This window comes from Dama dama, chromosome 2, assembly GCF_033118175.1.
Source record: "Dama dama isolate Ldn47 chromosome 2, ASM3311817v1, whole genome shotgun sequence".
Taxonomy (NCBI): domain Eukaryota; kingdom Metazoa; phylum Chordata; class Mammalia; order Artiodactyla; family Cervidae; genus Dama; species Dama dama.
The window spans coordinates 47,839,797-47,861,883 of NC_083682.1; the positions used below are offsets into that span (position 1 = coordinate 47,839,797).

The window sequence follows — 22,087 nt, forward strand, 5'->3', positions numbered from 1 at the left end:
TTTATTTCTCCTGTGCTGAGTTCAGGATTGTTAAGATAACTGAAGACACTGCTGAGATGCACTGTGCATTTGAAATGATAGAAATGGTGTTATTGACATTATTAATTTCATGAAGGACTGTCACATCCCTGATTTTACAGCTCCTAGGAGCACATTTCTCTCTGCCAGCCAGCATTCCTCAGTGATGAAAAGCAGTGTTTTACATTCACTGCCCATTTCTTGGCAGAATGTGCTCGAAAAGTGGATATTCAATAGCTGCAATTTGATGGTAGTTACAATTTTCACTATTTCCTTAAACATAAAATTGCAATCAGGAGGCTCTGTTACCACAGATTGTTAATTAACCTCTGAAAACCAAGCAGTACATGGGTTTGCATTTAGGGATCAGTATTCTATTCTTGTGAGAATCTGGGCCCTTGTCAAAATTGAGCACAACACATCACCAGTCTCTATATTGGCTCCAAAATAAACTTTAAATTAAAACATCTCTTCTCCTGTGCTTTGGATTTTCTGTATTACGGTATCACTATGTCATCAAGTACTTCCTTCATGTACTTACTCCACTGCAGTGGCTGAAAAGTGAAATGCTGAGGCATATCGTTTGATGAGCATCTTCAACCACTGACACTATGCCATTTCCAGCAGTGATCTTTTTTTAAATTTTTAAATTTGTAATTTTTATTGTAGTTGATGAACAATATTATATACGTTAAAGATATACAATATAATGATTCACAGTTTTTAGAACTTATACTCCATTTACAGTTGATTACAAAATATTGGCTATATTCCCCCATGTTGTACACTATACCCTTGTAGCATATTTTATACCTAATAGTTTGTACCTCTTACTCCCCTATCCCTATATTGCCCCGACCCCTTCCCTCTCCCCACTGGGAACCACTAGTTTGGTCTCCAGTTGCTGCAAGTAGCAGGACTTCCTTCTTTTTTAAGGCTGAACAACATTCCATTGTATATATATACACCACGTCTTTTTCCATTCATCTGTTGATGGACACTTAGGTTCATAGCAGCATTGTAAATAATGATGCTATGAACAATGTGGTACATGTGTCTTTTTGAATTAGTGTTTTCATTTTTTTCAGATATAGATCCAGGAGTGGAATTGCTGGCTCATAATGGTAGTTCAGTTTTTAGTTTTTGTGGAGAAACCTCCATACTGTTTTCCAGCAGTGTTTTTTGATATAGATTTTGACATTAATATTTGATTATTAACATTGGGTGGCCAGAGTTAGCAGTATATAGGAAAGAGATAACCCAGATCCATTTTTTTCCCAAGAGGAGTATAATTTGATGTCTCTTGTATTTTTCCAGTGGCAAAATTCATATGTTTTATGCTGAAAGGTATGACTATGGTCACTCATTGCCACAGAGCACTCTCTGCTTTATGTGCTAATAATACACTTGGGCAAAGCCTCATTAAACAAAATGTACTGGAGCAAGTGATTTTTCAGTTAAACTAATTCCAATTTCCAGATATAATTTCTATTTCTTCTTAATTTCATTTTCATTTCTAGCTATTCTTACACAATAATCATCTAGGCAGTCACTTTTCCCACACGGATAGGTTCTCGTTCTTCCCTGCACTGAGGTTCATTTCTGTCATATAGAGTGGTGCACTTTGACAAGAGGTAGCTTCTCAGAAAGGACTTCCCAGGAGGTGCTAGTGGTAAAGAATCCACCTGCCAATGCAGGAGATGCAAGAGCTGCGGGTTCTATCCCTGGGTCGGGAAGATCCTCTAGAGTAGGAAGTGGCAATCCTCTCCAGTGTTCTTGCCTGAAAAATTCTATGAACAGAGGAGCCCGGCGGGCTACCATTCACGGGATCGCAGAGAGTCAGGTGTGACCGAGCTGAGAGCACAGACAGAGCTGCTCAGAACAGCCAGAGAGTATTCACCCCTGCGAGAAGATTCCAAACATCTAGATGTGTGACTCTTACCAGCAGGGATCCCCTGAGCATCAAAAGTTCAGGAAAATACCCTCAGATATCACGACTAGACATTACACTTTAGACACATACTTCTTTTTAGGCAGAAATGGACATTTACATTCTAGGTCATATATATTTTTTATATGATACATAAAAAGTATCATCAGTTCTAATGAGATGGATGAAACTGGAGCCCATTATACAGAGTGAAGTAAGCCAGAAAGATAAAGAACATTACAGCATACTAACACATGTATATGGAATTTAGAAAGATGGTAATGATAACCCTATATGCAAAACACAAAAAGAGACACAGAAGTACAGAACAGACTTTTGGACTCTGTGGGAGAAGGCGAGGGTGGGATGTTTCGAGAGAACAACATCGAAACATGTATATTATCTATAGTGAAACAGATCACCATCACCAGCCCAGGTTGGATGCATGAGACAAGTGCTCGGGCCTGGTGCACTGGGAAGACCCAGAGGGATCGGGTAGAGAAGGAGGTGGTAGAGGGGATCGGGATGGGGAATACATGTAACTCCATGCCTGATTCATGTCAATATATGACAAAACCCACTACAATATTGTAAAGTAATTAGCCTCCAACTAATAAAAATAAATGGAAAAAAAAAGTATAACCTTTGATTTTTTTTTCTACAAAACAATTTGGTTATATAAAGCATGAAAACATAAATGTTTGCAAAGGAGGGTTTTCAGTCTTTTCCTTCTTAAGAACTTTACATTAATTACCAGAATTTCCTGAATATGTGTTTAAGGCCTGACTCATTCAGAGGATGTTCTGTAAGACACCTGCTGAGCTCACATACATAGTGAAAAAGAGAGTTGACCACAGTCATTCAATAAATACACACGGGGCTGGAAGTCAGTACAAAAATATGACTTGGCCCCCCTGCACTCAAAGATTTTATTAAATGCTAGCACTCTAATATGGGCTTTTCCTTTTTATTCTGTTAAATGAATGATTTTCCTTATCATTTAACAAATATTTTTTTAGCATCTCCAATGTGCCTGATGATAGGCTTCTAGTACTGAACACAGTTGACAAAATCGCCTACACACACACACACACACACACACATGGCATGCTCATAGAACTCCCAATTTAATGGAGAGACAGACCCAGAAGCTGAATTATCCCAGTATGCCAAATGGGATAGTAAACCTAAGATCGCTTTCTAGTGTGAAGGAAATAGTGAACAGCTCGTTCTGGGTGGAGGAGAGGATAAACGGGAAGGCTTCCTGGTAGAAGACACGCCTAAATTGAATCTTAAGAATAAGCAGGTCTTGGCCAGCAAACAGGGGAGGAGGAAGTAGAAAGTATTTCAGCATGGAGGCGTGATGGTCATGTCGATGAGAACCAGCTGGTGTGTGATGTGGTGCTGACTGCAGCTGGTGCTGCTGGAACCTGGAGGCTGAGATAGGGAGGGAGGCCTTGGTCTTCACACAGCTGAGGTTGGGGAAGGAGAAAAGATTTACGACAGGGGAGTCACAAGCACAGTGTTTTGAGCCCCTACTCTGTGCCCTAGAGGAGTGTTACGAGCTGCTGAAGCTATAAAAATACGTAAGGCACCGTAGGCCCATGATCCGAAGAAGCTTGCTTCTGCACTGCTCACTTTTTCCAGCACTTTCTTGTTCTACTCAAGACCTGCTCAGCCTTGATCCACACCCCACCCAGCACACTGTTCCTCTCCACACAGTCCTGGTTGGATGGTCAGCGTCCAGTCCTCGTCCTGTAGGCCAGACTGAGATCCAGGACGGAGTGGGGAAGTTACTCCCAAATTCCTTGGCAAGATTAATACGTTAGGTCTCATTTGAGAAGCATTGTATTGTCTCCTACCGTGTCAACCTGTACTTCACGGCTTCAGGAAATGGTGACGACCAAAGACCTCCATACCATTGCAAACAAATCCACCACCATGGGGAAACTTTGAACCAAACCCATACTTCAAAAACCAATGTACCTCTTCCAAGAATTCTTTCCCCTTGGGTCTGTGGACCCCTTGAAATGCGAGCTCCACCCATCTGGACGTAAAATTTTGAGAGAATGTGCTTATCTGTTAGGAACAAACACTAAACTTTTTATATTAAAAAAAAAAAAACCCTAAAGTTAATTTTACAAAGTGATCATAGCTTTTTTTCTTCAACAAGTATTCCATAGGGCTTTTCATTGAATTTACATTTCTCTTATGCACCCACTCCTATCCACATCCTGTAATTTTTGTTTGGTTCATTTTTTTCTTTGGTCTTTATGTTCCGCCTATTTTTTTTAACAAAAGCATGTGCTACCACTAAAGCTTTATAAATTCCCTGTTCCTCTCTCAAAATCTTATTTCTCTCACTGCCTTCTTTTAACTACTCACTTAAAAGCAGTGAAACGTAAAACCCATCTCTTTCTCAGCACCATGGTTTACGTCCTGCTCATCTTCGTGTCTTGGTCCAAAAGCATGTTTTTATAGAGCTGCAGTTAAAAAATTAACTCTTTGTACTTATTCTTTACCAAATTATCAATCTTCAGTACAACATTAGTAGAATAACGTGATCTCTATTGTACTGTAGGCTAAAACATCACAATTTATGATTTCCTTAGTGTTGAATACTTAGGTTGTTTTCAGCTGTTCACTATTACACATGAGGCTCCCAATGCACCTTTAGGTATAGAGTCTTTCTCATCTGATGAACTATGAGATGCCCTTTTCTGTTTTTTTCGTTTATTTTTATTAGTTGGAGGCTAATTACTTTACAATATTATAGTGGTTTTTGTCATACATTGACTTGAATTAGCCATGAATTTACATGTATTCCCCATCCCGATCCCCCCTCCCACCTCCCTCTCCACCCGATCCCTCCGGGTCTTCCCAGTGCACCAGGCCCGAGCACTTGTCTCATGCATCCAACCTGGGCTGAGATGCCCTTTTCTTAAGTTCACAAGAGCAGAATTACTGCTGTCAAGGTGTAAATACCTTTATGGTCTTTGATTTGGGATTGGCATACTGCAAGGACAACGTGTGACTGGTACAGTCTTGACCTTGAGAGAATGGAAACGATGGCCTGGCTGCAGTGCTGGCAGACTGCCCTCCCAGCATTTACTTTGCAGGAAGTTCAGGTCACTGTTTCGAGTATGACCTTTCATTTTCAGTCAACCTTGGTTTTTATATTTCAGAGGGGCATAACAGCAGCTCCCATTGTGGAAGTTCACATGACAAGGAATTAACCTCAAAGACTGATTAAAATGTTACAGTAGAATACACTAGTGCCCTTTGTAGTTTATGACATTTGTGGCATTTAACCTTCTAAAAGACAAATTTATTTTAAAAAGGCAATATTTTGCAAGCAAAATAATATTTTATTGAAAATTCAGAAGTTACAGTACTTTTAAAGACATTTTTTCATACTATAAAGAAAAATAAGTTAAAAGAAATAGAATTGACTCAAGTGCACTGATATGTAGTTGTCACTCAAACAAACAACATCATTTTGAGAAACAAAACTCCACAGCTTAACTTATTCACGGTACAAGCGCCTATTTGTTATCAAGAAAACTCTAAAGGAATCATTTTCAGGGTGATCCCAACACACATCTTTCTGGATCCAATTTAAATGGCAAATTTATATTAGTATAAAACACAGACTACTGGAATGTATATATGTGGATACATCAGAACTAGGTAACCTTGATATATAATTTTAAGGATGAGAGTGATTTGTCATTTCATTTTATAATAGGGCAATAATAACATTTTTAAAGCATGTTTTCTTATCTCCTAGGTCAGAACCAGCAACTTTGAGAACGGTGTGTAGCCTAGTGAGCACCAGTTGCGTGAATAAGATTAATTATGGTTAACCATACTGCCAAAGTGTTAATTATTACAGTCAGCTGTTTAATGTTAGGAAGTATCTTGTTATACCTTTTAGATCAAAGTCTCTCAAACTGTTTTATGAAGGGGAGCTAACTGAGGCAAAAAGATTAAAATACTCATTCTAAAAAACTCACTTTATAGCATTGCCTTTGTTTTTACCAAGTTATTTTCTCAACAGAAAATATTCATTGAGCCACTGGTATCAGTTAAATAATTTTATTTATTACTTCTATTAGCTCTGTCATGTATCTTCTCCCTTTCAAATGAAGAAATGAGGGGATACATATCATCAGTAAACAAATGCACTTCTCAGCTGCTGTTCTGACCTCTTTGGCATGCCAGCCCCAGAGGAGATGAACAGGTAAGCTAGGGTAAAGCATGCCCACAGCTGGACCTGTCACTGACGTAGAACGCCAGTTAATACCCCAATTAGTATCTGTATAGCACTTTACAGCTGGAGAGCTTTTCTACAACTACTACAAAAATACTGAATGAAATCAGGCCACGTTAGGACATTTACAACATGCATATTGCATAAAACACTTACAAAAATGTTAAGTGCATCACACAGATAAGAGGCAGAAATCATTTCAACAGAGGAGAATCCAGAGGACTGAATTAAAACCTAATGTGGCATTTGCTAACATAGTACATTTTTCATTTGGTAACACTATACTAATAACTGGTCTTTAAGAAAAACTAGGTCTTACTTCTTCACTTGCGGAGAAACCATGCCACTCGGGGAAAAGCAGATCCTTTGATAAAAAAGAAAGAAAGGTCTGAGAGCCAGTGTTTTGATAAGCTGACTCTGAAACTGGAGAAACCCTTTTGGCTGGAAAGGAACAGAGGTTAACTCTGTTAAGAGAGACTTAGCTCTGAGGTTTTCAGAGGTGAATAAAGTTTTCCTTTCTCTTCCCCATTCCAGTAGTAAAGTTCATAAGACACCTGGTTGGCTTTCCGAAGGTGCTTTACTGTGGTGGCAGATGAAACGCTGAAGTCATTTTACCCAGAATGCAATGGACCAAAGATACTGGATAAAAAAATTTGATAGGTGCAATCACTCTCATTTTTCCAGGTCCCCAAATAAAATCAATAGCTGGTTTGATCAAAGTATCTTCTCTAATAACATTCAGAAAATGTTATGACTCATTAAAAATAATTTTCAAAGGAAAAATGTTGCCTGATTTTTTTTTGCAAATGAAATAAATCATCAAAAATCCTTATATAGAGTGCATTTATATCTACATAGTGTTTCTTGTTAGGAACTAAAACTATTCTCCTGCTCTTCCTTTCTGCATTTCAACTTTACTCTGAAAATATACTCAACATTTGTTCATTGAAATTAAAATTTATATATTGCTATGATCAACCATTTTTTTACTAAAATTGATAAATTTCATAAAGAAAATAAAAAAGGCAAAACTACAAAAATAAAATATCACACAGACTAGAAATATTATCTGAGACAGCTGACAAAAAAATCTAATAGTGCTTTGAATTAAATAATAGTTTTCAAGTCACTTTATACCAAGTTACATATGTTAAAAAAAAATACCTAATTTACTCTTATGTTCAAGATTATATAACATTAGCTTCAATGGCAATTACTTTTCCTACAATTTCTTCCACATTTTCCCAACATGACTAAAGGTTCAACATAACAGATTTGACATAAAAGTGTCATAAACAATTATTGGTGATTCTTGATGCAAATTTTTTTTTAAAGTTTGATGCTGATGAATTTGTACCAAAACAAAGTTTCTGATATACCTTTAGGATTATGCTTGACTCTATGATGTAAGCAAAAAAATACTTGAACTGACATTTACATACAAAAATAGAGAAAATATACACTGCAGTGGTCTTGGTGGTATCTTTCACCAACCTGACTAAAAAATTCAATGAGTTTTAAATTATGATTAAAAAAAAAAAATCAAGATTCTCAATTTTAAATTTAACCATTTTCATCTTCCATGACCACTGAGATTCTTTGTTTTGGTTAATAACTGGGCTTGAAAAATATGGAGGAGTAGAAAAGAATGCATTTCTCTGGAGGAAGCCTGGAGCTGTCAGTATTTAACAGCTTATCATTATCTCGATTTTTCCTAGGCTTGAAGCTTTCTTTTATTTTGCCCCTGCAGAGCAATAGGAGGCTCTGACGAGGAAGGCCACAGGGCCAGGAAGAGGGCACAGGTCCTGGATCACGCCAGGTTATCTATTTTTTTGTCATTAGGAAAGATGGTACCTACAAACCTAGGAAGGAAGAAACAATGAGGAGAGCTACAGCCCCACTCAGGACAGCTGGACACTCTCTACCTGCCAGAAGCTAGCCAGCAGGGGGTTTCTGCTGGTTCATTAAAGCGCTGCTTCTGCCCCACGGCTGCGCTGCAGGCTTCTCGGAGCTCCCCGACTGTCTGCGCAGGTCACAAGCACTTGGCAAACAGCATACTAAACCGACTTAACACTAAAGCTGAACTGAACATAATTTATTCTTTTTCTAGGATGTGACGTGAAAGATTAAAAAATCCTGGACCAGGGATCCGAAGATCAGGTTCTCTCGATCTCAAGCTGAGTGGTCTTGACCAAGTTAACTTTAACCATCCTGGGTGTCTATTTCCGCAGGTAAAAAAAACAAGCGAATTTGTACTCCACAACCTTTAAAGTCTCCTTCAAATCTGGTTGAAACACTAAGTCAGACTCTTGCACAGGCCCTCTTGATTTTTTTGTTTGGGGGATTTTCTGATGCATGGCTAATGAGGGTTTTCTAAACTTTAAAGGGGTAAACCTAAGTATCTGGCTCTCTAATAAAAACACAATTGAGATATTTCTATACTAACATGAAGTGTACTTTAAAATTCATCAGGGTGGTCAGATTTTAGTTACCTATACCTTCTTCTTTAATTCTCTTAATGTTGAAACCCTGTTCTCTCCTCAACCAGGTGACAAGAGAGTAGCATGGAGGTAAAAGACAGAATCTTGGTTGAATCATTTCTGACTGAAAGACAAGTAATAGAGTATTCCTTTAATTCTTTAACATTTTAATTTTTTCAATTTTCAAAACTAAAACTTTTGAAATTGCTGCTAATACTTAAAACCAAGAAATATGTTGTAGCTTATCAGTACTGCCAACGTGTCCTAGTGGTTCTTAAATCATTTCCAAACTGGAAACTCATATCTCTGCTCCTACTACTTCAAACCCGATATAAAACATGTCGAATTCAAATTTAAAGAGGGACCATGTGGAGTGCTAGTGATAGCTTTGGGAGTAGGATAAATAATTTCTTCAACAGTTACATATGTCCCTAATAAGAAACCAACAACTCCAGTGAACACGATGGAAACGTTCTTCAGGACCATCCATATACTGTAGTGCTCCTTAGAGAAGGTGAGAATTTCCACCAGAGGCGGCAGGATCAGGGCCAGCGTGCTGCTGCTCACAGCTCCGACGAAGGAGATCACAATGTCTAAACGAGGAATGAGGATCGCGCCGGCACCTAGAAAATTGAAAATACAAATTTTCCTTGTGTAAATATCTAATACTTATATAAATACTAACTGCAGATACTTTCAATACATTAAGATTAACTGATGCAAGTAGGCACTATGAGACTATTGCTTGTGGAAGCGTCTGTCACGTTTTGTTCTCAGCTAAAAATGAAAACAAAGAAAGAAGCCAAAACATTGAGTGATGTTTCTCAGACATTGACTTATCAATAGGGTTTCTTACGTAAAGAACTTTTAATTTTTGCTATGAAGTTTTGGGTAAAGAATGCATTTTCATTATTCTGCCATATAGCTCATTCTACAAAGCACAAAATCTTGGCTGGTATGGTATAAACAAATGGTTAAATCAAAGAGAAGAGATAAGTATTTCGTACATTAGAATTCCAATTAACCAAAATAGAAGAAACCATGGAAACAGAAAATTATTAAGTAAACACTACAGTAATAACTATTGCAGGAAAAGTCAACGAAGGATCCTAAAATTAATGGGCAAAAGGTTCAGACGACAAAGAATCTGCCTGCAATGCCGGAGACCTGGGTTGGATCCCTGGGTCAGAAAATCCCCTGGAGAAGGAAATGGCAACTCACTCCAGTATTCTTGCCTGGAAAATCCAATGGATGAAGGAGCCTGGCAGGCTATAGTCTATGGGGCTGCAAAGAGTTGGACACGACTGAGCGACTAACACTTTACACTTTATAACACTAACCGTATAAGAACAGGAAATACCCCTATAAAAAACTCATAAAGGGAAAAAAAAGAGTACCTTTACTGTGGAGACATCTGACAGACACCACCTTAACCAAGTGATCAAAGTTAACATCACCAGTCCTAAGCCGTAATGTGATGGACTGAGAAGGGCAAAGCATCACCTGTGGAGTTCTTGTTAAAGATGCTTGACTTCAACCTAGTCATAAGAAAGCATCACACAAATCTACACGGAAGGAAATTCTACAAAATCACTGACACTTCAAAGATGTCAAGGTAAATGAAGACAAAAAAAGATAACTCAAGACTGGGGGAGACCAAGTAGACTTGACAACTAAATTCAAGTGGGACCTTGAATTGGTTCCTGGATCAGAAAAAGGGTAACAGTGGAAAAACTGGTGAAATAAAAATGAGGTCTATAAATGAGTCAGCAGCATTTTATCGATGTTAATTTCCTGGCTTTAACAGTTGTATTGTGGTATGTAAGCTATTAACATTAGAGGAAACAGTAAAGGGTTTATGGTAATTCTACTTTCTTGTACAGCTTCTCTAAGCTATTTCAAAATGAAAAGTTAAAAAAAAATTATGCACCATGATTGTCAGCAGGATTTTATGCCAAGCTATTGACAAGTTTTCTGCAAGTTTTGATCTAGCACTTTTTTGATCTTATCCTTATCTTACCAAAAGGTATCAACAGAAGGTTTGCAAAAATCGAGACATAGTCTCTCTCTGAATTGTCCTTAAGTAGTTCAGTGAATGATCTGTGAAGGCGTGGAGCTGCCACCAGAAATAACAGCTAAGTTTGCTGGCATGCAAGCTGTGACAACTCTATCACCACCGCCTCTAAAGACGACTACGTAACCACAGTGCCGGCTCTGAGGGCTCTGATTACGCATGTGTTGGTGCTCCTTTCCTTGTCTTCAAAAGCCATCAGTCGTCTCACTAATCTTCATCATCCTTCTATTTCTGAGGTTACTTTCCTTTGCTTTTCTTTTTCCTGTGTGTTTGTTTCTTACTGAACTTTCTGTGGGGGGTGTGTGTGTATAAATTTAACTCACGCTCTTTGTAATTAAGTTTCAAGTTTCTGGTCTACTGGTTTCTTTACTTCTCAATTGTTAGTTTGTGGTTTTTTCCCTCCCTGTATTCTCTTTGTACCTCTCCATGTTTTCCAGGAGGATGTGGCATTAATTTGGAACCACCACATTTCTCAGAACCACACACTACTATTTACCACTTTTTATTTTCATTATTATGAAAACCAAAATCCTAAAAAAATTATTTTGAAATCATAAACGTAGCTGCACTTCTACAAGACTGAAGTACAATAAATCTTCCTAAGTAAAATAACTGAATGTGAAGCTGGAACTCTAAACTAGAAATACTTTATAAAGTGAATCCTTGTTTAATGGATGTGTGCTACACCATTTTAACATTTCTCTCAAGGGAAGTATAAAGCATAACTCAATCACAACAAAATGGTTCAAAACCCACTGGCTTTTATCCATTTTGTGATAAAACACTTACAGTAGATGGCAGTATTCAAAAGGACAACCAGACCAACATGACTACCACCTTGTCATCTAAAGAGCCTTTCATTTTGGAGTCTATTTTTTGTTATTAATGTTTTCCAATAGGCCAAGTTGTTACGAGAAAATCAAGTGAAGTATTGTTGGAAAAGCATCTGGAGAAGCACTATAGTATTTTAGAATTTATTCAGTCAGACTAAAATTCCATCTATCAAATGCTTTTAAAACATGAAATTTATCAATTAGACAGTCATTCTTTACATGTTATATAACCAATATATATTTGCTAGTAAAAATGGCTTGAAATGTTATTTGATAATGTTAGTAGAGAAGAAAGTGAAACATATATACTTTAGGCAAATCAGACATAGAAGAACTCGAAAATCACAAAAATAGTTAAGTCAAAGGATAGCTTAGATAAGGATAGTTTATTCACTACAAATTACAAATATTCACTACAGGATTACTATAAATAGGCTGCCCTTTGTCATTTACAGACAGTTATTATGAATATATCTTGTAAGTACTAATTAATCTTATTCAGTATTTCCAAAAACTGTATTATAGAGGAAAAGAGTGTAGCCTTACGGTACAAAGTTGCCCCTGATGTGGGAAAAAAAGCCATGGAAAAAAGGTCCATTTTCTTGCATCTTAATGGTAAAAGATATATCAGAGAAAAAATAAAATGCTTGATATTATAACATCAACAACACTCTAGCATGTAAATCTTTTTTAAAACTTATTTTAGTTTCAGTTCACTGGGTCTTCATTGCTGCACCCAGGCTTTCACTAGTTGCGGCACACAAATTTAAATTGCACAAACAGTGAATGATCCTCTCCATATACCTACTGACTCTAAGATAGAATACTAGGGCACAGAATGGTACTCATTTTCAGCTACTGTGACAACTAACTTAAATGATTCTGGTATATCTTCTTAGTATTCTACAAACTACCAAAGATTTATGCTTTATGTAGTCATAGTTTACTAAAGAAGAAAGCATACTCTCAAATCCAAGGCCTTTTCCAACTAGAAACAGTAAAAGGATCAATGAACTAAACAATAACAGAAATGAGTAGTATTTAACATATTTTGCAGGTTCAATTCAAACAGGGAATCAAAATACTGGTCTGAAATAAAAATCTAGCAGCTTTTTACAGGTTTGCCTTTAAAATAAAACGCATTTGTTGCAGTCCAAGGTGGCCTCTGGCCAGTTTCCAGTCACTCTTCTCTCTTACCTGTGGAATGCCTACCTAGCAGGTAAGGGTCTACAGGGAACATGCAGGAAGAGCCTGACCCATCCTTTCAAGCTTTTGATTCCATGAAAAGATGCTGTGAAACGGCGATTCAATACTAAATGGAGACCTGGACATAACTACTATAACCCAAGCAGGTGAGCCCCATACTTTGCAGATCTGTCCTGCAGATGTGGACTCCGCACCTGGAAAGGACGATGGGGCCTGAAACGCGCAAACCCAGCTGGGCCTCCACTACCCCTGCTGGTGCCGCACAACCTGCTCTACGGACAGGACAAGGTCCCCCCAGCTCTCCACACGCCCATCGGTAGAGTCCGCCCCAGGACATTTTCCAGTGCTTTGGATAACTGATAGAAAACAGGCCTGTCATGAACACCGGTTGACTTTAACTTGGAAGGACCTGCCAAAGACTTAAATGAAGGTCAGTGTCCAGCGATGTGTCTCAGTGAAGTAGAAGGGAATATGACACAGTCTGTGTTCTCTGTGTCCAAGGCATGCTGTAAATATAGCCCTCACAAATGGTTAAACAGGCTTCTCCATTTGTAACTAAGAGAAAGAAGCGACGTCCTCAGCCCTTGAAGAAAAGCCCTGGCTTGTGGGAATAAACTCCTGGTGGCAAAGGTGCAGTCTGGTCTGGACCGCAGCAGACAGAAAGCTCAACATGACAGCAGCCAATGTGCAGAAATGGGTGAAGTTATTAAAATTCAGTAGCTAACCTTAAAAGGAGATATGCATTCAGAATAGAACTCTGCCTTACATCTCCTGATAAAAGGACTTTGCCTGAAATAAGTCTTTTTATTTAGTACAGCTGTCAAAATGTCAATAAAAGTAATGTGTAAAGAATATTCTAAAACGTTTTAAAATAATTTTTTCCTCCTGGGTGTTTCATTAGTCATTGGAGTATGGGTTTACTGACTTCATTCTTCAGTGTGATTTCCCTTATATAGTTGACATATTTCATTTAAATAATTGCTTTGAAAAGTAAGTCTTATCTACTTTATCTACTTTGCTCAGCTTTGCTGTTTCTTTGAACAAAATATAATACACCCAATTCTTTAAATCTAGGCATAAGCTCCACCCCAAGGTGCTCAATGCAATTGACAGAGTTGCCCAGAATTTCTAGTTCTACCATTCTCTAACCTCAAATGGGCTAAGATAGTTACTTAAATCTTCTCTAGAATTTCCAAAGCTGCTTGTCCCCCAGTCACCAGTCATCTCGTCCTTGCTATCATCCTAGGCAATCCCATTAGAGAGGTCAATAGGGCAATCATCTTTCTGTTTGCAATTATAACAAAAGTGGTGACAATAATGATAGCATTAACAGCAAGTTCTAACCACTTTGTTCATATTTTTAAATGTCTTATCTTAATTTCATAGTTGAGGAAAGAAGGACTCAAAGATGGTTTGTAACTTAAGTAAAGACCCAGCAAGGAAGTGGGAGGCCTGAGTTTTGAACCGTCGGGTCACCGTGACAGCGCTACACCAAACTAAAGGCCCCCTCCATGAGTCTCCATGATTAATTCTCCCTTGTGGGGGCATTTTATAATATGAAACGATAAGAAGAGATTATACATACTCCTTCAAATAATAAGTAAAATAAGCCACTGAAATTGTTAAAGACCAAAACAGAACAAAACCCATTTGTACAGGTAGTCATGGAGAGTTGAACTGTTAAACACACAAAAGTTAGCAGATATAAAAAACCTCAGGAAAACTAGAAAGCCAAAGCAAAATGTTGTCAATGATATAAAGGGTCACTTATGCATCTGATTTAAATATACTTATATTTCAATCATGAGTGATATTATTTTGAAAATAAAAATTTGGTTACTTGTTTTAAGTGTGATAGGATCTGACTTATGATTTCCTTCTATATCAGTAGAATAACAGAAATTTAAACCAAAATGTATCCAGTTAGGTGAACAAAATTATTTCAAAAATATAAAAAATACACTTTAAGTAGCTTCATTAGAAGAAATTCAACAATAAAAATCATTATAAGTATGCAGTGATACTTACAAGTAATAGTAACCAAGAAGGACCTTATTACAAATTCATAGATTTGCTTCCATTTAGGATGAAATCTGGATGTGATCACAGGGATGATTATCTCTGCTGGAACATAGAACTGAATTGAATATGTCACAAAGATGCCGAAGGAATACAGAATTTTCACTGATTGATATAACCTGTTAAAAATTTTCAAAATTTAGTCAATCTTTTATTTCCAGCTTTACCGACATTTAACTAACCAGTGAAATTATAAGACATTTAAAGTCTACAACATGATGATTTGATATACACATACACTGTGAAAGAATCCCCACCTATGGAACTAATTAACAAACACATCCATCACCTCATGTATTTGCCTATTTTTTCCTGTTTTGGTGAGAACACTGATTCTACTCTCTCAGCATATTTCAACCAGACAATACAGTAATATCAACTACAGTCACCACATTATACATTAGACGCTTAGACCTTGTTCATCTTTTAACTGAAAGCTTGTATCCTTTTACCAAAACTCTTCTCTTTTCCCCCATCTACCAGCCCCTGGCAAACACCAATCTATTCTCTGTTTATCTAGGTCATAATAAAAATAAAAGAAATAAAATGAAAATAACCAAAATAAAAGAAAGTTAGATTTATATTACGACAACGTGCCATGAGCAAAAACAAGACAGCATGCGTGAACGTGGCAGGCATTTTGCTAAGTGAGTAAGCCAGGCAGAAAAAGACAAATACTGTGATATCCTATCAGTGATATCAGGATATCAGTGATATCCTATCACTGATATGTCAAGATTATAAACAGTTTTCCTAAACAGCTGCCAAGCAAGAAGGAATTCGATTAAGTCTCCTTCTATAATGTATTCATCCTAGGAGTGAAGGAGGAAGGAAGAAAGCTGAGCGGAAACGGATTTGAAAATACTACAAACAGCAAAATTAAGGAAAGAAGGAAGACCTTAGGGCTAGGAACAATACAAACTTATATTAAAAAGACCTCAAGATATATTTCTCACCTTAATGTTTAAAGTTTAGACATAAATAGTCAAGCTATTTGAATGTATAAAATAACAAAAGACTCCTGCTTCATATACTTTGATACATAATTGTGGAGAATTGAATATTCTTATCAGTTTATTACTACAGTCCTTTTTCTAATTATCTTTTAACATACATGTTTTTAAAATATGATTAACAATATATCTAAAAATATATCACTACACATATAGGTGTAATAACTTTTCTAATTGGTATAAAACAAATTATATAGGTTAAGAATCTGGTTATTATTAACACCACTCAGCAATATTAATTATATGTAAGTACTATCATTTGATGTTACCCAGAGTGAAAATGGGAAACAAAATGGTCAGTATCTTTTTAGAAGCTGGTATATTTGTTAAGAATCCATCAGAGAGTAATACAGAAATCAGAGTGTTAAAGAGAAGCACTACATACAGTCTTTTATTTTTTTTTTTCATACAGTCATCAACTATTCCATTTTTATTTTTGTTTCAAGAACCCCCTAATTTCTATGTTTCATATCTATAATTTCAAGCACACTATTTTTCTATACTCAACTTTCCTACATGTTTATCAACCTTTGTTCTCATTTTGGTTTTACGCATGTATCTGTGGTAATTGTCCACATGTACTAATATTGGCCATATATACTAACAGTTTTAGAAATGAAGAGTAAACTGTCTCTCAAAAGGATAAAAAAACTTGCTTAAAGTGCCAGGGATTTGTCTTGAGGATATACAGCAACATAAAACTTTTATTTTTCATTTATTTTTTTAATTGAAGGATAGTTGCTTTACAGAATTTTTTTTTGCTTTCTGTTAAATAGCAACATGAACCAGCCATAGGTATACATATATCCCCTCCCTCTTGAATCTCCCTCCCATCTCCCTTCCCATCACACCCCTCTAGGTTAATACAGAGCCCGTTTGAGCTCCCTGAGACACAAAGCAAATTCCCATAGGCTATCTATTTTGCAGACGATAATGTAAGTTTCCATGTTACTCTCCATACATCTCACCCTCTCCTCCCCTCTCCCCGCATCCATAGTCTGTTTTCCATGTTTGTTTCTCCACTGCTGCCTTGCAAAAAAATTCATTGGTACCATTGTTCTAGATTCCATATATATATGTGTTAGTATACGATATTTATCTTTCTCTTTCTGACTTACTCCACTCTGTGTAATAGGCTCTAGGTTCATCCACCTCATTAGAACTGACTCAAATGCGTTCCTTTTTAGGGCTGAGTAATATTCCACTGTGTATGTGTACCACAACTTCTTTATCTATTTATCTGTTGATGGACAACTAGGTTTGTTCCACGTTCTAACTACTGTACATAGTGCTGCAATGAACATCGGGGTACATGTGTCTGTTTCAATTTTGGTTTCCTCAGGGTTTATGCCTAGGAGTGGGAATGCTGGGTCATATGGTGGTTTTATTCCTAGTTTTTTAAGGAATCTCCATACCGTCTCCCACATTGACTGTATCAATTTACATTCCCACCAACAGTGCAACAGAGTTCCCTTTCCTCCACACCTTCTCCAGGATTTATTGTTTGTAGACTTTTTGATGAGGGCCATTCTGACTGGTATGAGGTGATATCTCATTGTAGTTTTGATTTGCATTTCTCTAATAATGAGTGATGTTGAGCAGCTTTTCACATGTTTGTTAGCATCTGTACGTCTTCTTTGGAGAAATGTCTGTTTAGGTCTTTTTCCCACTTTTTGATTGGGTTGTTTGTTTTTCTGGTATTGAGTTGTATGAACCACTTGTATATTTTGGAAATTAATCCTTTGTCAGTTGTTTGCTATTATTTTCTCCCATTCTGAGGGCTGTCTTTTCACCTTGTTTATACTTTCCTTTGCTGTGAAAAAGCTTTTGAGTTTAATCAGCTCCCACTTGTTTACTTTTGTTTTTATTTTCATTACTCTAGGAGGTGGGTCATAGGGCATCTTGCTTTGATTTATGTCATCAAGTGTTCTGCCTATGTTTTCCTCTAAGAGTTTTATAGTTTCTGGTCTTACATTTAGATCTTTAATCCATTTTGAGTTTATCTTTGTGTATGGTGCTAGGAAGTGTTCTAATTTCATTCTTTTACATGTAGCTGTCCAGTTTTCCCAGCACCATTTATTGAAGAGGCTATCTTTGCCCCATTGTATATTCTTGCCTCCTTTGTCAAATATAAGGTACCCAGAGGTGCATGGGTTCATTTCTGGGCTTTCTATATTGCTCCATTGGTCTGTATTTCTGTTTTTGTGCCAGTACCACACTGTCTAGATGACTGTAGCTTTGTAGCATAATCTGAAGTCAGGAAGGTTGATTCCTCCAGCTCAGTTCTTCTTTCTCAAGACTGCTTTGGCTATTCAGGGCCTTTTGTGTTTCCATATGAATTGTGAATTTTTTTGTTCTAGTTCTGTGAAAAATGCCCTTGGTAATTTGATAGGTATTGCATTGAATCTGTGTATTACATTTGGCAGTATAGTCATTTTCACAATATTGATTCTTCCTACCCAGGAACATGGAATATCTGTTTATGTCATGACTTTTTTCATCAGTGTCTTATAATTTTCTCTGTACAGTTCTTTTGTCTTCTTAGGTAAGTTTATTCCTAGATATTTTATTCTTTTTGTTGCAATGGTGAATGAAGGGATTGACTCCTTAATTTCTCTGATTTTTCATTGGTAGTATATAGAAATTCAAGCAATTTCTATGTATTGATTTTATATCCTGAAACTTTGCTAAATTCACTGATTAGCTCTAGAAATTTTCTGATACTATCTTTAAGGTTTTCTATGTATGTATCATGTCATCTGCAAACAGTGAGAGCTTTACTTCTTCTTTTCTGATCTGGATTCCTTTTATTTCTTTTTCTTTTCTGATTGCTATAGCTAGGACTTCAGAACTATGTTGAATAACAGTGGTGAAAGTGGACACCCTTGTCTTGCTCCTGATCTTACAGGGAATGATTTCAGCTTTTCACCACTGAGAATGTTTGCTGTGGGCTTATCATATATGGCCTTTACTATGTTGAGGTATGTTCCTTCCATGCCCATTTTTTAAAGAGTTTTAATCATAAATGGGTGCTGAATTTTGTCAAAGGATTTTTCTGCATCTATGGTTTTTATCTTTCAATTTGTTAATATGGTATATCACACTGATTGATTTGCATATATTGAAGAATCCTTGCATCCCTGAAATAAACCCAACTTGTATGAGCTTTTTAATGTGTTTTCAACAACATAAAACAACTTTTAAATAACATACAGAACAACTTAAAAGGTATTTAAAACTCAGTGTCAAAGTTCTTGAAAGTCAGAACATAGGTTCTATTCTCTGCATAACCATTCATGCACTTAGGAGGGGATAGACACTTATTAAACATTAGTTAAATTAATATTAATGATCAAAAATGGGTGTGAATAGTAATTCTTTGAAACTACATTTAATCAATATCACAAATACAAATACTTCAAAAATAAGATGACTCTTGTTTGAAAACAAAGTCAGTTATACTGATAGCTAAGAAATGTAATACCTTAGTAAAGACCAGTTATATATATATATATATATATATATATATATTTAATATCTATTTTGCAGTTAACATATAGAATCAGATGATGGGGGAGAAAAACAACTAAATGTTCCAGTGAAAATATAAGTTTTGAAAACATGAGAGTTCAAAAATTATAAGGTTTCTCTTCTCTTCCTCATATTGGCTAACAAATCAATACTTAACCTAAATTTACAGATATGAATACCTTAATTTTTTAAAGTTAATCTGGGAAATAAGAGGCTGACTCATTCTCTCAAGGTTGGAAACAGAAGCTACTCTCGGAAGTAATTTAACAATTCACTTTCCCTCTTGGACTTTTCATGATCCTTACGAATCTCGAGGGTTAAGCTCTGTCAAGAAGTCTTTTTGAGAAATAGCTACAGTCCTTACCAAGAACCTCACCTCATTCTAAACTAAAAATAAATAAATAGAACAACTAACTATTTATTTATTTAGTGATGCAACGGTTGGCTTTGGCATCACCGACTCAATGGACATGAGTCTGTGCAAGCTCCAGGAGATGGTGAGGGACCGGGAAGCCTGGCACGCTGCAGTCCACGGCGTCACGAAGAGTCAGACACGACTGAGTGACTCAACAACAGCAACAAAGACACCTAACAAGTGTCGTCTAGTGTCCATCACTACACTGACTGCTGTAAACAGCTGGGCGTTTGAGGAACGTCCTCGAGAATGCAAGCATTATGAGGAGGACGTTGTTATCTGTTCGCTGCTGTATCTCTCGTGCTTGGGAGTAGCTCCAAGTACATAAAACACATACAGTAAATATCCGTTAGATGACAGATGAATTTGATAGATGCCCTTCATTTTTAATTTAATGATATTCACTGTGATGAAAAAAGAAGGCACGCAGAGGAAAAGAAAGGCAGAGGTCATTTCAGCCAGGATTCCTAGATATAGGCAACTTTAATATTGGAAGAATATCATTAAGAATTTCTGAGGGTGAGAATGGAAGAAATAGTTCAGAATATACAAATCTTTATCCTGTTTCCTCATATTTCTCTACATCTTTATTTACTGTGCCTCGTGGTGAGTCCATTCTTGCCTAAATATTTTCATCTTAGGTAACAAATTCCTCAGAGGTCAACTCCCAGATTTCCTGGTAGGATCAATTAAGACAGCTTGATTATCTGCTACTATCTGTCAGCTATATTTGCAGAATATTCAACCTCCTAGTTCCTATATGCTACAAACAGGAGCTCAGACTTAAGATTTCTTCTGTTTTGTGGGGAACATGAAGTCCCAGTTCACTTATCTAAATAAATTAAAATATCTACTCCACATCTTCCGTATTGTTACAGGCTTCTCTCCTGTTTGAATTTTCCCCATCCAGTGGGTGCTTCAAAAGGATTCCATGTGTGAGATGGAAGAAGTCACTTTACTGCTTCTCAATGTCTGTTTATCTGAAAACTTAATATACCCTTGATATCTCTTAGGATAAGAATGTCTGCTATTTGGGTTACTCTAGTGGAAATCCTGGAAAAACACTGCCAAAACTTCATTCAATTAAGATTAGCAGTTACAAGGGAAATGCTTTTATACCTAGAATACTAATTAATGAACATTTCCTAAGTGCTGAGTAATGTGCTATATTATGGAGATGCATCAAAAACCCAGAGGTGCAGGGTTTCTGCCTCAAGGTGCTCATGTTCTAGCTCAGAACCGTGAATTTATTTGATTGCTTAGTCACTCAGTCATGTCCGACTCTGTGAGGCCCCAGGGACTGTAGCCTGCCAGGCTCCAAGAACACTGGAGTCGGTTGCCATTTCCTCCTCCAAGGGATCTTGCCAACCCAAGGATCGAACCCCTGTCTCCTGTGTCTTCTGCATTGCAGGAGGTTCTTTAACCCCTGAGCCATCGGGGAAGCCCAATTTACTTTATTATCATCTTTAAAATATATCCTTTACTTCAAAAGCTAAATGCACTACATTGAACAATAGCACTCATAACTAGTTTTAAAAGATGATGCCTCACTAAGACCGAAGGTAGTAAGTAATTAATAACTTGGAGCCTCTCTAATCCATACTTGCTTTATTCTGGGGCTGCTCTCTAATTCAACCTTTTCTTGTAGGAATACCCCACATGAACTCTGAGACTTTAAGTCAACGTGGCATCAAAAGCCCTTTAGAGCTTCTCATGGCTGGTAGTTGGGTTCCCTAGGCTCCTGCGACAGTCACTGGCTTTCATATCTGAGGCAGGAATTAGGTGGGCTCCTGCTTACATTTCTTGGGACCAAAAAAAAAAAAAATGGGCTTCATGCTGGACACGCTATAGCTAGCCTCCCGTTTGCATTTCCTGAGATAGGAGATGGGGGGCTCCAGATCATGTATTTACAACCAGCCTCCTCTTTGCACTCTGAAATAGAAATGACAACAGAAACAGGGAAAAGTGCCAGGCCATGTCTTCTGTGGTCACCTTAAGATAACAGGCACGGCAGAAACAGAAGGGGCTACACCCTGTTTGAATAAAGGATCAAGAGGTCTCATGTTTCCCGTCCTCGGGGTGAGGGAGACACTGAACATGTGCACAAAAGCTCCTGGGGTCAAAGGAGGGGGCACCCCCCACAGTATGTGATGCCAAGGCTGCCTTACAGTAATCTGGGCTGGAATCCACACTGGAAAATGGATTCCGGCCCAGGAACAGGGGGCTACAGTCCAT

At 37.3% G+C, this 22,087-nt stretch overlaps 1 protein-coding gene across 2 annotated transcripts in view; it reads right to left on the bottom strand.

Moving 5' to 3' along the window:
* Positions 1-5,295: 5,295 nt before the first annotated feature.
* The window catches only part of SLC36A4 (solute carrier family 36 member 4), a 45,157-nt gene continuing 28,365 nt past the window's right edge, over positions 5,296-22,087 (bottom strand). For both annotated transcript variants that reach the window (XM_061120621.1, XM_061120628.1), the window contains 2 exons: positions 14,843-15,012; positions 5,296-9,324 (listed from right to left, as the gene is read on the bottom strand). In XM_061120621.1, the coding sequence (XP_060976604.1) occupies positions 9,017-9,324; positions 14,843-15,012 (478 nt within the window). In that variant the 3' untranslated portion in view covers positions 5,296-9,016. The remainder of the gene's footprint in view (positions 9,325-14,842; positions 15,013-22,087) is intronic.